The sequence below is a fragment of the Mizuhopecten yessoensis genome, unplaced genomic scaffold, assembly GCF_002113885.1.
Source record: "Mizuhopecten yessoensis strain PY_sf001 unplaced genomic scaffold, ASM211388v2 scaffold10343, whole genome shotgun sequence".
Taxonomy (NCBI): Eukaryota; Metazoa; Mollusca; class Bivalvia; order Pectinida; family Pectinidae; genus Mizuhopecten; species Mizuhopecten yessoensis.
This window is the reverse complement of record NW_018408499.1, coordinates 365,426-379,071: the sequence shown is the minus strand read 5'-3', so window position 1 is coordinate 379,071 and position 13,646 is coordinate 365,426. Positions and strand designations below refer to the sequence as shown.

At 35.2% G+C, this 13,646-nt stretch overlaps 2 protein-coding genes across 2 annotated transcripts in view; one reads left to right on the top strand and one right to left on the bottom strand.

Annotated features, from left to right (window-relative positions):
* Positions 1-1,142, top strand: part of LOC110460261 (pre-mRNA-processing factor 17-like) — a 20,005-nt gene extending 18,863 nt beyond the window's left edge. Inside the window, exon 15 of the mRNA XM_021513079.1 lies at positions 458-1,142. Within this exon, the coding sequence (XP_021368754.1) occupies positions 458-635 (178 nt within the window). The 3' untranslated portion in view covers positions 636-1,142. The remainder of the gene's footprint in view (positions 1-457) is intronic.
* A 2,919-nt stretch (positions 1,143-4,061) lies between these two features.
* Positions 4,062-13,646, bottom strand: part of LOC110460269 (sodium/potassium-transporting ATPase subunit beta-1-like) — an 18,995-nt gene continuing 9,410 nt past the window's right edge. Inside the window, exon 5 of the mRNA XM_021513092.1 lies at positions 4,062-10,338. Within this exon, the coding sequence (XP_021368767.1) occupies positions 10,057-10,338 (282 nt within the window). The 3' untranslated portion in view covers positions 4,062-10,056. The remainder of the gene's footprint in view (positions 10,339-13,646) is intronic.

Here is a 13,646-nt window from a genome sequence, read left to right as displayed (position 1 = left end):
AAAGGTTGTCCCTGGTCTCTACAGTAAAGTAAAGGTTGTCCTTGGTCTCTACAGTAAAGTAAAGGTTGTCCCTGGTCTCTACAGTACAGTAAAGGGTGTCACTGATCTCTACAGTACAGTAATGGGTGTCCCTGGTCTCTACAGTACAGTAAAGGGTGTCCCTGGTCTCTACAGTACAGTAATGGGTGTCACTGATCTCTACAGTACAGTAAAGGTTGTCCCTGGTCTCTACAGTAAAGTAAAGGTTGTCCTTGGTCTCTACAGTAAAGTATAGGTTGTCCCTGGTCTCTACAGTACAGTAAAGGGTGTCACTGATCTCTACAGTACAGTAAAGGTTGTCCCTGATCTCTCCAGTACAGTAAATGGTGTCACTGGTCTCTACAGTAAAGTAAAGGTTGTCCCTGATGTGTCCTACTTGTCGTCATTGTTGCTTTAAAAGTTGTGCTTTTGTTTACAGTTACATCATTTCTGGGGATGCAGATGGAAAGTTGTATGTGTGGGACTGGAAGACCACCAAACTTTACACTAAGTTCAAGGCCCATGATGATGTGTGTATCAGTGTTCTGTGGCACCCACATGAAACCTCCAAGGTTGCGACAGCAGGCTGGGACGGGATCATCAAGTACTGGGACTGAAGTCAAGGTCATCAACTGTATATTTGTTAACAGTTCGCCAAGGACACATTTGTTCAAAGTTCTCCAAGGACATATTTGGCCAGGAGTTGCATCTCAGGCCTTCAAAAGATCTGAGACAGGACTATTGTAGTGGACGGAGGACACATCATAATCAACGAACAAATGAATGAAGTACAATCTGGGGTCATCAAGTGCATGTCAAAGAGATCACCAAATCAAGATGATCTGTTAACAAAGGGACATTACTGCTGGACAGTGTTGATTATTCTAAGGTACACATTAGCCTTCTCTCTACATACAAGCAGTTGATAAGGTAGGACAGTGACGGTAACTGATAGTTACTGTAGAGTCAGAAGTGCAGAGACATTGACTACTATTGTTACTGTAGAGTTAGAATACAATATCAACAGTAAAACAATAAGCAGACTACAGGGCCGTTTTCGTTTAAACGGTCAAACCGGTCGGATCACTGTTGTATGTTTATTAAAAAAGGTCGGACCTAGTAATCTGAAGCTGCTTTCAGGCGAGCCTTGACAAAGCTTTGCAAGGCCTGCATAAACATTTGCAGGTCCGCTTGGATTTATACCCGAAAATGGCACATTTATAAACGGTCAAACTGGTTGTTCCGCATAAACGAACAGGCCCCATGTATAACCAAATTTTTACTGTAAAGCTAGAAGTACAGAGCTACTGCTTGTTTATGTTAACAGAGGTGTCAGATATGTTAACATTTAAATGATCAATTTCTAACTAAGCATTAGGTCTGGAAACATGATAATTGTTTTGAAGATTAGCAGTAGGAATCTTTTTATGATATATCGTGTTCAGATGAAAGGTGACCTTTGAGAGTTGGCTTGGGTCAAAAACAGCATGGGATATAATAGACCCTGTGAAAAGCTTTTAGAATCTGCGTAAATTCTGTGAGGCCCAGGATTCTGATATTGTGCAGCAAGTACGTGTGATGGGCCAAAAATGCTTAAAACATCAAACAATATCATCTAAGGAGACAGATGCGATTTGTTACTATAAAGCCAGAAAGCCAGACGGCTGTTTGTTACAGTAAAGACAGATGTACATACAGGTTAAATGTACACTTATAACACTATAGACATATGTAATCAGTGTACAAGCTGTATCAAACATCCGGACCAAAGTCAGAGCTACATAAAAGGTCCAAGCTTTGATTACTCATGGGTACTTTAGTATTTTGAATTTTTTAACCACAGTTTTATATTTGTATGAAGAGATTGTCTTATGACCAGGTCAGTGACTTGGTTGTACATGTACGATAGTGTAGGATATATTTCGAGGGAGACATGATAGATGTGGTGACAGAGGATTGTTGTGTGAATGCTGTGAGATAAGTTGTATAGTGGAGCGAAATACTTGTTAAAAGTGCCTGTTTTAATGCAAATTAAAAAAAAAAAAAAAAAGTATTGAATTCTTTGTCCTTTAATGGGTGTTACCTTGTTATTGATCATATTTACTTGTGATATATGACCAAACTGGTTGGGAATTTCTCTTAACTTGCAAGATATTTTACATTTCTTTGTTATGCTTTAGCTTACTAGAATAGTTTTCAAGACTTTTCTAGCCCATACCAGTTTCATATAGATATTCTGTATCATAAACAGATTTCTCTGTTAATCTGGTGTACAGTTCGTATTTCTGAAAATAATTCCATCGTAATATTAACACCAAACTGATCAGGGTATAATTAACAAACTTTGTCCAGCTCACTAAGTTCTGTCCAGAGGGATACCCTCTACTACATAGACAAGTCATCAGCTCACAGAGGTCTGTACTCCATATACAAGTCATCAGCTCACAGAGGTCTGTACTCCATAGACAAGTCATCAGCTCACAGAGGTCTGTACTCCATATACAAGTCATCAGCTCACAGAGGTCTGTACTACATAGACAAGTCATCAGCTCACAGAGGTCTGTACTCCATATACAAGTCATCAGCTCACAGAGGTCTGTACTCCATAGACAAGTCATCAGCTCACAGAGGTCTGTACTCCATATACAAGTCATCAGCTCACAGAGGTCTGTACTCCATAGACAAGTCATCAGCTCACAGAGGTCTGTACTCCATATACAAGTCATCAGCTCACAGAGGTCTGTACTCCATAGACAAGTCATCAGCTCACAGAGGTCTGTACTCCATATACAAGTCATCAGCTCACAGAGGTCTGTACTCCATAGACAAGTCATCAGCTCACAGAGGTATGTACTCCATATACAAGTCATCATCTCATAGAGGTCTGTACTCCATAGACAAGTCATCAGCTCACAGAGGCCTGTACTCCATATACAAGTCATCAGCTCACAGAGGTCTGTACTCCATATACAAGTCATCAGCTCACAGAGGTATGTACTCCATATACAAGTCAGACCCCAAGGCCAATCCAGGATCAATTCTAATATCATGACTTCATTCAACTCTTTTTGCCCAGCATGTGTATTTATAGTTTTGTGGTGGGGATCTCAACCGTTTCTAAGTTATGACCCAGGGGTTAAGTCTGCAAAGGTGGGGCAGACCCTGGGATCAATTCTAATATAATGACTGCATTTGTCTCTTATGCCCAACAATTGTATATATAGTTTTGGGGTGGGGATCTCAACCGTTTGAAAGTTATGACCCAGGGACTATGTCTCCAAGGGTGGGGCGAGACCCTAGGGCCATCCTGGAAGCAACTGTGCATTCTTCTCTTCATACTCAGCAATTCTATATATGGTTATACGGTGGGGATCTCAACCATTTCCAAGTGCTAAACTTATTTTGGCTCCACCCCTTAGCCTGGGGGTCAGCCCCAAAATTTGTACAATTTTGAATCTCCACCACCTAGGAATGCTTCCAGTCAAATATGGTTGATATCCATTTCTTAGTTCCAGAGAAATCGCTTAAAGCAATATAGCCAAATTGGCCCCGCCCCTCAGCCCCAAGATTTGTACAATTTTGAATCCCCACCACCTAGGAATGCTTCCAGTCAAATATGGTTGATATCCATCTCTTAGTTCCAAAAAAGAAGTCGCTTAAAGCAATATAGCCAAATTGCCCCCTTTTGACCCCGCCCCTCAGCCCCCTTGGGGGTCAGACCCACCATTTGTACAATTTTGAATCCCTACCACTTAGGAATGCTTCCAGTCAAATTTAGTTAAATTCCAATCAGTGGTTAAGAAGAAGAAGTCATTTAAAGAAATTGTTGACGGACGGACGCCACGGTATGGCATATAATACAAGTCATCAGCTCACAGAGGTCTGTCAGAATTACTCAATATAATACAAGTCATCAGCTCATAGAGGTCTGGTACTCCATAGACAAGTCATCAGCTCACAGGTCTGTCAGATGTAATGTACATTACAGTTTACCTACATATCAACCTAGATAGATTGTATACAAACAAACAAACACAGGGACAAACAATAGATAATCTTTTTATTGCAGCTTTAAGATTTGCACATTAAAGGAATCATAAAAATTGAATTACATACATTTAAAACAATCTATTAAAGAGTTAGCATGGTATACAAAATCACAGACCTTCGTGGTCACAAGGTTGTTCTTCAACATGTTAAATCAGGGCAACTGTGTGTACAGTTCATTAACTGGTACACGTCAACATTTTACTATCATAGAGCTTCACTCCTCCTGGTAATTATCTGAACAGCTGACATCTTAGAGCACATCTACTAGAAAGGATTTGAACAGGACAGTTTGTAGTATTGTACTACAAGTAGTAAAAAAATTAATCAAACAGTTTGCAGTATTGTACGAGGAAGAATTTTCACATGACAGTTTGTAGTTCAGTTTACCTGTTTTAACTGGACAGTTTGTAATTCGTGCTAGTTAAGATTTGTCAGTATGGTAACACAGACATCATTATCAGATCAATGGTACACCTCTAAATCTAGATGCTCTTTACATTATTTTCCAGCTCACTTCCTATACATTTCGATATCCCCATTTCATTATCACTTCCTGTCTAAATGTCCCAATATATCTCAACAAACCCTTTATATCACAAAACCAGCTGATAACATCAAACTTCCTTAAATTGCCAAATCCTGTTATATCACCAAACCCCTTGATCATGTGATAATAACACTGGACAGATGGTGGCAGTATATCTATACTGTACACATACTGAAATATCAATGGCTCTAGAAATATCCTAAACATGATAAATCATAATTGGAATGTAGGGTTACCTGTGGTATTTCTCGTTTATGTTTTTCCTGTATTGTGACGGATACCTGTCCCTGATATTAAGTTAGTGTAGTACACTGTAAGTATATCACTTCTAATAATGTAGAATCCTTCCATGTGACCCGAGGAGCACTGTGAAGCCCACCACACCCCATCACCAGAAACTAAATAGTCGACTACACAACGTAACGCTTAATAACACCTGGGAGAAAGACTCAGTTTAGTTTTAATTGGAAAGGGATGTATTTAATGACCTAGTTATGGACAGCCAACAGCTGTCTTTTCACAGGAGTTTGTGTTACTGTTAATTTCACGGTTAATTGCCCGAGTTAAGTAGGACACACACGGTACAATGCATTAACAAATCTTAATATTTCATACAAAGTTCGTTATTGTTAACAACTTTTTAATACATTTCTAAAATTCAAATATGGAATTCATTTATTTTTTACAGATTAACTGTAATGGTTTACAAAGCTTGGCTAAATAACCTCAACTGAAAATCAATATTTCATAAACCAGTAATGAAAGATAATAAAAAAAATCTAATACAATAAGTAGGACATCCTGTAGTTTTGACCACCACTACAGAATTTTACAAGCAGAACTGGAATGACAGGTATCAAAGCAAAGTGATATTTTTTAACAAGGTACAGGAAAGGTTAATCACAAAAAGCAGATCAACTGGCTGTGAAGAGAGAGAGAAAATTTAGATCCAACAAACAATATAAATAGAAGTGATGTGTACATACTGTATCAACTTATCTATCATTATACGCTTAAAATGTACAGCTACACTACACCAAGGAACTCATCACCAACAATCCTTGGTCTAGCTACATAACCAACACTCAAACAACCTTTACATTTAGACGTGTGTACAATTTTATAAAAATGTTATTATTTCTCAATACATACATTTACCACAAAACATTTACAAAGGCACTGCTATAAGGTTTTAACCAATCTAGAATAAAACTAGGTCAAATAGAAACAGTTCATCACTCAGTAAGGGTACTGAGGTTTGATCTGGTAAGACAACTAATCAGTAAAATATTGACTTTAATTATTTCTAATGACATCAGTGTGTGATTCTGATACACCCTATTGCAGTGCCTATGTTGACAAGTATACATAGTGTTCTATCTGAGATTGTTTATGACCATGTCACATTGTATAAACAAAATACTTTTACACTAAGAAATCACTATTACAATTATTGTAGGACATATCTACAGATCATTGTTTGCATGGCACTAATATCAGAACGGGACTAACCACTCCTGGACAAGTCTCCGGCCACATCATCACAACACCAACACTACCAGGATGGGACTAAACTATACAATCAAGTTCATCATCTCATCACCAACACAAGGCCTTATACTTCAACGCTCCTTTCACCTTACTCTTTGTCTATGGGACTAAACTATACGATCAAGTTCATCATCTCATCACCAACAGAGCCTACACTTCAACGCTCCTTTTACCTTACTCTTTGTCTTTACTTTACAGACTAAATAGAATCCCTTCATCTAAACCCTAGGGTGAGACAAGGAAATCTCATTGACTGGGGAATCCCTTCATCTAAACCCTAGGGTGAGACAAGGAAATCTCATTGACTGGGGAATCCCTTCATCTAAACCCTAGGGTGAGACAAGGAAATCTCATTGACTGGGGAATCCCTTCATCTAAACCCTAGGGTGAGACAATCTCACCTCACAAAAAGTAGGAATAGACCTGTCCAGGGTAGGAGAACAATTATCTCATACATACAAAACTACAGGGTACTGACATCACCTAATCTTAAGATAAAAGATGACAACTTCACTGCTAAAGATTCTACTGCTTCAGTTAAAAAAGAGATGGACTTGTATCTCCGAGATATGAGTTTATGAGAATTTTGGCCTAGATCTCTAGCAGCTTCTCAGTCCCCTAAATCTGAGTTAACCTGGAAACAACTGCACTTACAGCAAGAACATCACGATAAAAAAGGCCCTGTACGCCAAGCTGTGAAAACAAAATGTCACAGATTTTGTTCCTTCAAATTATTTCAACAAGGTATTTAATAAATTTCATAGCTACTTTTTTCACAATTATATTTAAACAGCAACAATGGACCTTAAGTATGAGCCCTGTGGAGGGTAAGGCACGTGGGTGAAGCTGTCAGGGACCAAAGAAAACACAATAGTCTCTCCATTAAAAAAATACTTCCCATTAGATAACAGATTTCAAAATGATCGATTTTAGGCTCAAAATATCAAAAGGCAGATGTTTATTTGTTCCTTACAGAACAAATTTTCATTTATTTGTGAATATATATATATATAGGATATATCAATATACAAAGCTGATAATTTATTTCTTATGGATATAAATTGGATTACAGCAATATCAAAAAGTGTTTATAAATAACCTCAATTCTTGTATACCTGAATTACACACCGATATGTTATTTCTATGGAATTTTTTTTCCAGTCATGATGGATCGTTAGATAAAGGAATGTATACATGGACAGAACACATCAACATACTCCAGGTATATATATATTAAAATCTTAAAAACAAAATATATTCCAAGTGGAATGTAGGAAATCAAAAATATCATGATTACAAAAATGTTCATTTCTAAGATCATTCGATTTCTGTCACCAGTTAAATACACTGTCAGACCATTGGTGACCATGTGTACCGCTAAGGGAAATAACAGGTTGAAATTCTGTCACCAGTTAAATACACTGTCGGATCATTGGTGACCATGTGTACCACTAAGGGAAATAACAGGTTCAAATTCTGTCAAATCTTGATTCTAGACTCTGAATTATGGCATTATCTAAACAGCAAACTAAACATCTTCAGGATAAAGTTTTAATGAACAAAACAATTGAATTTATTTCAGTTTACAACAAAAAATCAGAGTGGTTAGAAATAATTGTAATATTACAGACTATTTTAGAAGGGACTAATGACAACGACACATGTACAATACTTCCAACCCATGACCACTGTTTATGACAGTGAGAAATGTAGTCTACATGACAGTTCAACCCTTACATAACCATGATATGCCAGTGAATGTTTAAGTTTATATAACAATAGAGTTAAAACAACCTTCAAAACAAAACTTGAACATGATAACATCAGTAGAACCATCTGCAGATACTACTTCAGTACAACTAGCTGTAGTTACAATATAACATCCATTCCAATTATCTAGGAATTGTTAACCGAGTGTGTACCAAAAATCACAGGACAATTATTTTATCATACCCATATATTAAGGCCGAACAAAACACTAATTGTGATACTTTTTTTGTTTAAAAATCAATTTTACTGTTACTTATACAGGCATTTTATGAGTTTTGACCCATGGTAAAAGTTGAAAATTTTAATTTGAATATTTTCATGAATTTCTAATTAGAATAAATGAGAAGACAATTGTCATTCTCTATAATAACCAGATTTTATGTAAATGTCAAAAAGTGTTCATCTAAAACATCCTTTTAATGTGATGTTAAATGATACAGTACACCTTGTATTGACACATGTAATAGTATCACTATAAATCATCCTGGATAATACAAACCCTATCATACATACATGTGATGGCTCCATCGGAAAACTTAGAACCTGCATGTTTATTTATTAGTTCTCAACAATATACAAATACCATTCACATATATCTAGTACATTATCAGGTGATTTCACACACACATCAATGACAGTAAAATCGCAGAAAAAATTGTGATCAATTAGGAAACTGCTATTACAAACTAACACAAATGAACGTCAAGTGACTGTTGAATCAGTTTACAGAGCATGGAGATGAAAGTTACACACAGATGATAAAAAACATGATAATATCGGTATTTTAGTACCTATTGTTCTCACTGAGCCTCTCTTTCTCCAGAAAAGGTCTGTACAAAATAACACAATGAGTAACATATAACATTGATCACATACACTTCAGTTTCATACTAGGCTACAATTTTGTTAATAAATTACATTTCCAAAAAATGTAATTGCCTTATATGGATATCTCTGTTCACAATATGATTATACATCTCAAACAGTAACTTTCCAACATGATGATAAAAAAGTTCAAGAAATTAAAGATGTCACTTTGGAAGAATGAAAAGATATACAGACTTGACATTTAAAAACATCCATTTAGTGGATAGTTTGGAATTCTTTAAATCCCCACATAATTATAGAGGCAAGTCATAACCTCCTTAATAGTGTAAGTATTGATTTAAATGCAAGTTAAATGATTAATAATGAGCATATCTCTGTTTTATTCATAATGAATGTGTGAAAAAGTTCATAATTTCGCCTAAAAAAAAAGAGAGTAAAAAATGAATTGAAAAGGACTCGTTGACATCTAGTCAACGTGACATCTAGTCAATGTGACATCTAGTCAATGTGACATCTAGTCAACGTGACATCTAGTCAACCACAGTAAATCAGTTAACGTGTGTTCTCCGCAGTCTTCAGTCATACCTACGGACCTTATATACACTTTGGCTAATACACAATCTAACACACCATCTATCTGGTTCTACTAATTGACTGCAAATTTGTGTAGTTAATATGTGACTCGGTCAAGTGGTCACAGAACTTGACACTAACTTGAGGGTGTATAACATATATCAACTTTATAGGGTACCCACCGACAGACTTGTATTAAGACACAATTAAAAGTACGAGTATGGAATGTATATTTAGTTTGTTGAATATCTCATAGACACAAGGTAAAGGCAATTAATACCTTTAGAGGTATCAAACCTAGTCATTAAGACGGAGAAGGAAAGAGATTCTTAAGTTTTCAATGATTAGAACTAGTGTGGGTCGCTGTAAACATTATGACGAGAACATTACTGGATGAGAACGACACTGGTAACATTTCATATTCATAAATATAGGAAAAAATATCTTACACAAATTTTTCCTCAATGATTCAGATTTTTTTAAATGGACACAGACAAAAAATTGGATCAAACAAGTATTCAATACCATTGTTTGTACTTTAAATCTTCACATAATCATGAGAACTAATCGAGAACTAGATATTTAATCCAATATTTCAGTTTAACTGATCTAGAAAGAAGTGATCTTTGCCTTGGGATGAGATGAAGTGTGAGGGTTAGTGCCCCTACAAGGCTGTCGGTGAAGACTGGTAACAACAGGTCGTCTCCATGCCTGCTGCCTCAGCTGAGGTGGAAATTGAATGTTGTTGTGTATGCAATAGAGCTGGCAGGATCCCCATTGTTGAAGTTTTTGGCCCAGGCCACACACTTGATGGTGATGTAGGTGTTTCTGGTGATCATGAGATTGTTGAAGCCAACCATGACTGCTGGTACTACAGTGTTGCCGTCCTTGTAGAAGTTGACAGGGAATCCCTCCTTAGGGCTGATGTAGAATGGTCCCTCGGTTAGGTTGTTTGGACCGGTGTACGGGGTATTGCCAATCTTTGCTTTATCATCAGGTGTCTGCAACAACAACACAACATGTGAGATGTTCCAATTCCTTAGATATTTGTCTAAATCATGAACCATCACAAACACTTCATGACAAGCAATATATCATTTATAAAGCAAGACTCAACACTCTCACTATCTCCGTATAGGTGTAAAGGATGTGTATCATATGTAGGTCAACATGTTAACAGATGTACCACAATATACATAGGGATGTGTATCATATATGTAGGTCAACATGTTAACAGATGTACCACAATATACGTAAAGGATGTGTATTATATGTAGGTCAACATGTTAACAGATGTACCACAATATACATAAAGGATATGTATTATATGTAGGTCAACATATTAAAAGATGTACCACAATATACATAGGGATGTGTATTATATATGTAGGTCAACATGTTAACAGATGTACCACAATATACGTAAAGGATGTGTAATATATGTAGGTCAACATGTTAAAAGATGTACCACAATATTCATAAAGGATGTGTATTATATGTAGGTCAACATGTTAAAAGATGTACCACAATGTACGTAAAGGATGTGTATTATATGTAGGTCAACATGTTAACTGATGTACCACAATATACGTAAAGGATGTGTATTATATATGTAGGTCAACATGTTAAAAGATGTACCACAATGTACGTAAAGGATGTGTATTATATGTAGGTCAACATGTTAACAGATGTACCACAATATACGTAAAGGATGTGTATGATATGTAGGTCAACATGTTAAAAGATGTACCACAATATTCATAAAGGATGTGTATTATATGTAGGTCAACATATTAAATGATGTACCACAATATACGTAAAGGATGTGTATTATATGAAGGTCAACATATCAAAAGATGTACCACAATGTACGTAAAGGATGTGTATTTTATATGTAGGTCAACATGTTAACAGATGTACCACAATATACAGAAAGGATGTGTATTATATGTAGGTCAACATGTTAACAGATGTACCACAATATACATAAAAGATGTGTATTATATATGTAGGTCAACATATTAAGAGATGTACCACAATATACGTAAAGGATGTGTATGATATGTAGGTCAACATGTTAAAAGATGTACCACAATGTACCTAAAGGATGTGTATTATATGTAGGTCAACATGTTAACTGATGTACCACAATATACGTAAAGGATGAGTATTATATATGTAGGTCAACATGTTAAAAGATGTACCACAATGTACGTAAAGGATGTGTATTTTATATGTAGGTCAACATGTTAACAGATGTACCACAACATTCGTAAAGGATGTGTATTATATATGTAGGTCAACATATTAACAGATGTACCACAATATACGTACAGGATGTGTATTATATGTAGGTCAACATATTAAAAGATGTACCACAATATACATAGGGATGTGTATTATATATGTAGGTCAACATGTTAAAAGCTGTACCACAATGTACGTAAAGGATGTGTATTATATGTAGGGCAACATATTAAAAGATGTACCACAATATACGTAAAGGATGCGTATTATATGTAGGTCAACATATTAACAGATGTACCCCAATATACGTAAAGGATGTGTATTATATGTAGGTCAATATGTTAAAAGATGTACCACAATATACATAAAGGATGTGTATTATATGTAGGTCAACATGTTAACTGATGTACCACAATATACGTAAAGGATGTGTATTATAAATGTAGGTCAACATATTAAAAGATGTACCACAATATACATAGGGATGTGTATTATATATGTAGGTCAACATGTTAACAGATGTACCACAATATACGTACAGGATGTGTATTATATGTAGGTCAACATATTAACAGATGTACCACAATATATGTAGGTCAACATATTAAAAGATGTACCACAATATACGCTAAGGATGTGTATTATATATGAAGGTCAACATATTAAATGATGTACCACAATATACGTAAAGGATGTGTATTATATGTAGGTCAACATATTAAAAGATGTACCACAATATACGTAAAGGATGTGTATTATATGAAGGTCAACATATCAAAAGATGTACCACAATGTACGTAAAGGATGTGTATTTTATATGTAGGTCAACATGTTAACAGATGTACCACAACATTCGTAAAGGATGTGTATTATATATGTAGGTCAACATATTAAAAGATGTACCACAATATACGTAAAGGATGTGTATTATAAATGTTGGTCAACATATTAAAAGATGTACCACAATATACGGAAAGGATGTGTATTATATGAAGGTCAACATATCAAAAGATGTACCACAATGTACGTAAAGGATGTGTATTTTATATGTAGGAGGTCAACATGTTAACAGATGTACCACAATATACGTAAAGGATGTGTTTTATATGTAGTTCAACATATTAAATGATGTACCACAATATACGTAAAGGATGTGTATTATATATGTAGGTCAACATATTAACAGATGTACCACAATATACGTAAAGGATGTGTATTATATAGGTAGGTAAACATGTTAACAGATGTACCACAATATACGTAAAGGATGTGTATTATAAATGTTGGTCAACATATTAAAAGATGTACCACAATATACGTAAAGGATGTGTATTATATATGTAGGTCAATATATTAAAAGATGTACCACAATATACGTTAAGGATATGTATTATATATGTAGGTCAACATATTAAAAGATGTACCTCAATATACATAAAGGATGTGTATTATATATGTAGGTCAACATATTAAAAGATGAACCACAATATACGTTAAGGATATGTATTATATATGTAGGTCAACATATTAAAAGATGTACCACAATATACGTTAAGGATATGTATTATATATGTAGGTCAACATATTAAAAGATGTACCTCAATATACGTTAAGGATGTGTAATATATGTAGGTCAACATGTTAAAAGATGTACCACAATATACATAAAGGATGTGTATTATATGTAGGTCAACATATTAACAGATGTACCACAATACACGTAAAGGATGTTTATTATATGTAGGTCAACATATTAAAAGATGTACCACAATATACGTAAAGGATGTGTATTATAAATGTTGGTCAACATATTAAAAGATGTACCTCAATATACGTTAAGGATGTGTATTATATATGTAGGTCAACATATTAACAGATGTACCACAATATACGTAAAGGATGTGTATTATATGAAGGTCAACATATTAAAAGATGTACCTCAATATACGTAAAGGATGTGTATTATATGTAGTTCAACATATTAAAAGATGTAACACAATATACGTAAAGGATGTGTATTATATGTAGGTCAACATATTAAAAGATGTACCTCAATATACGT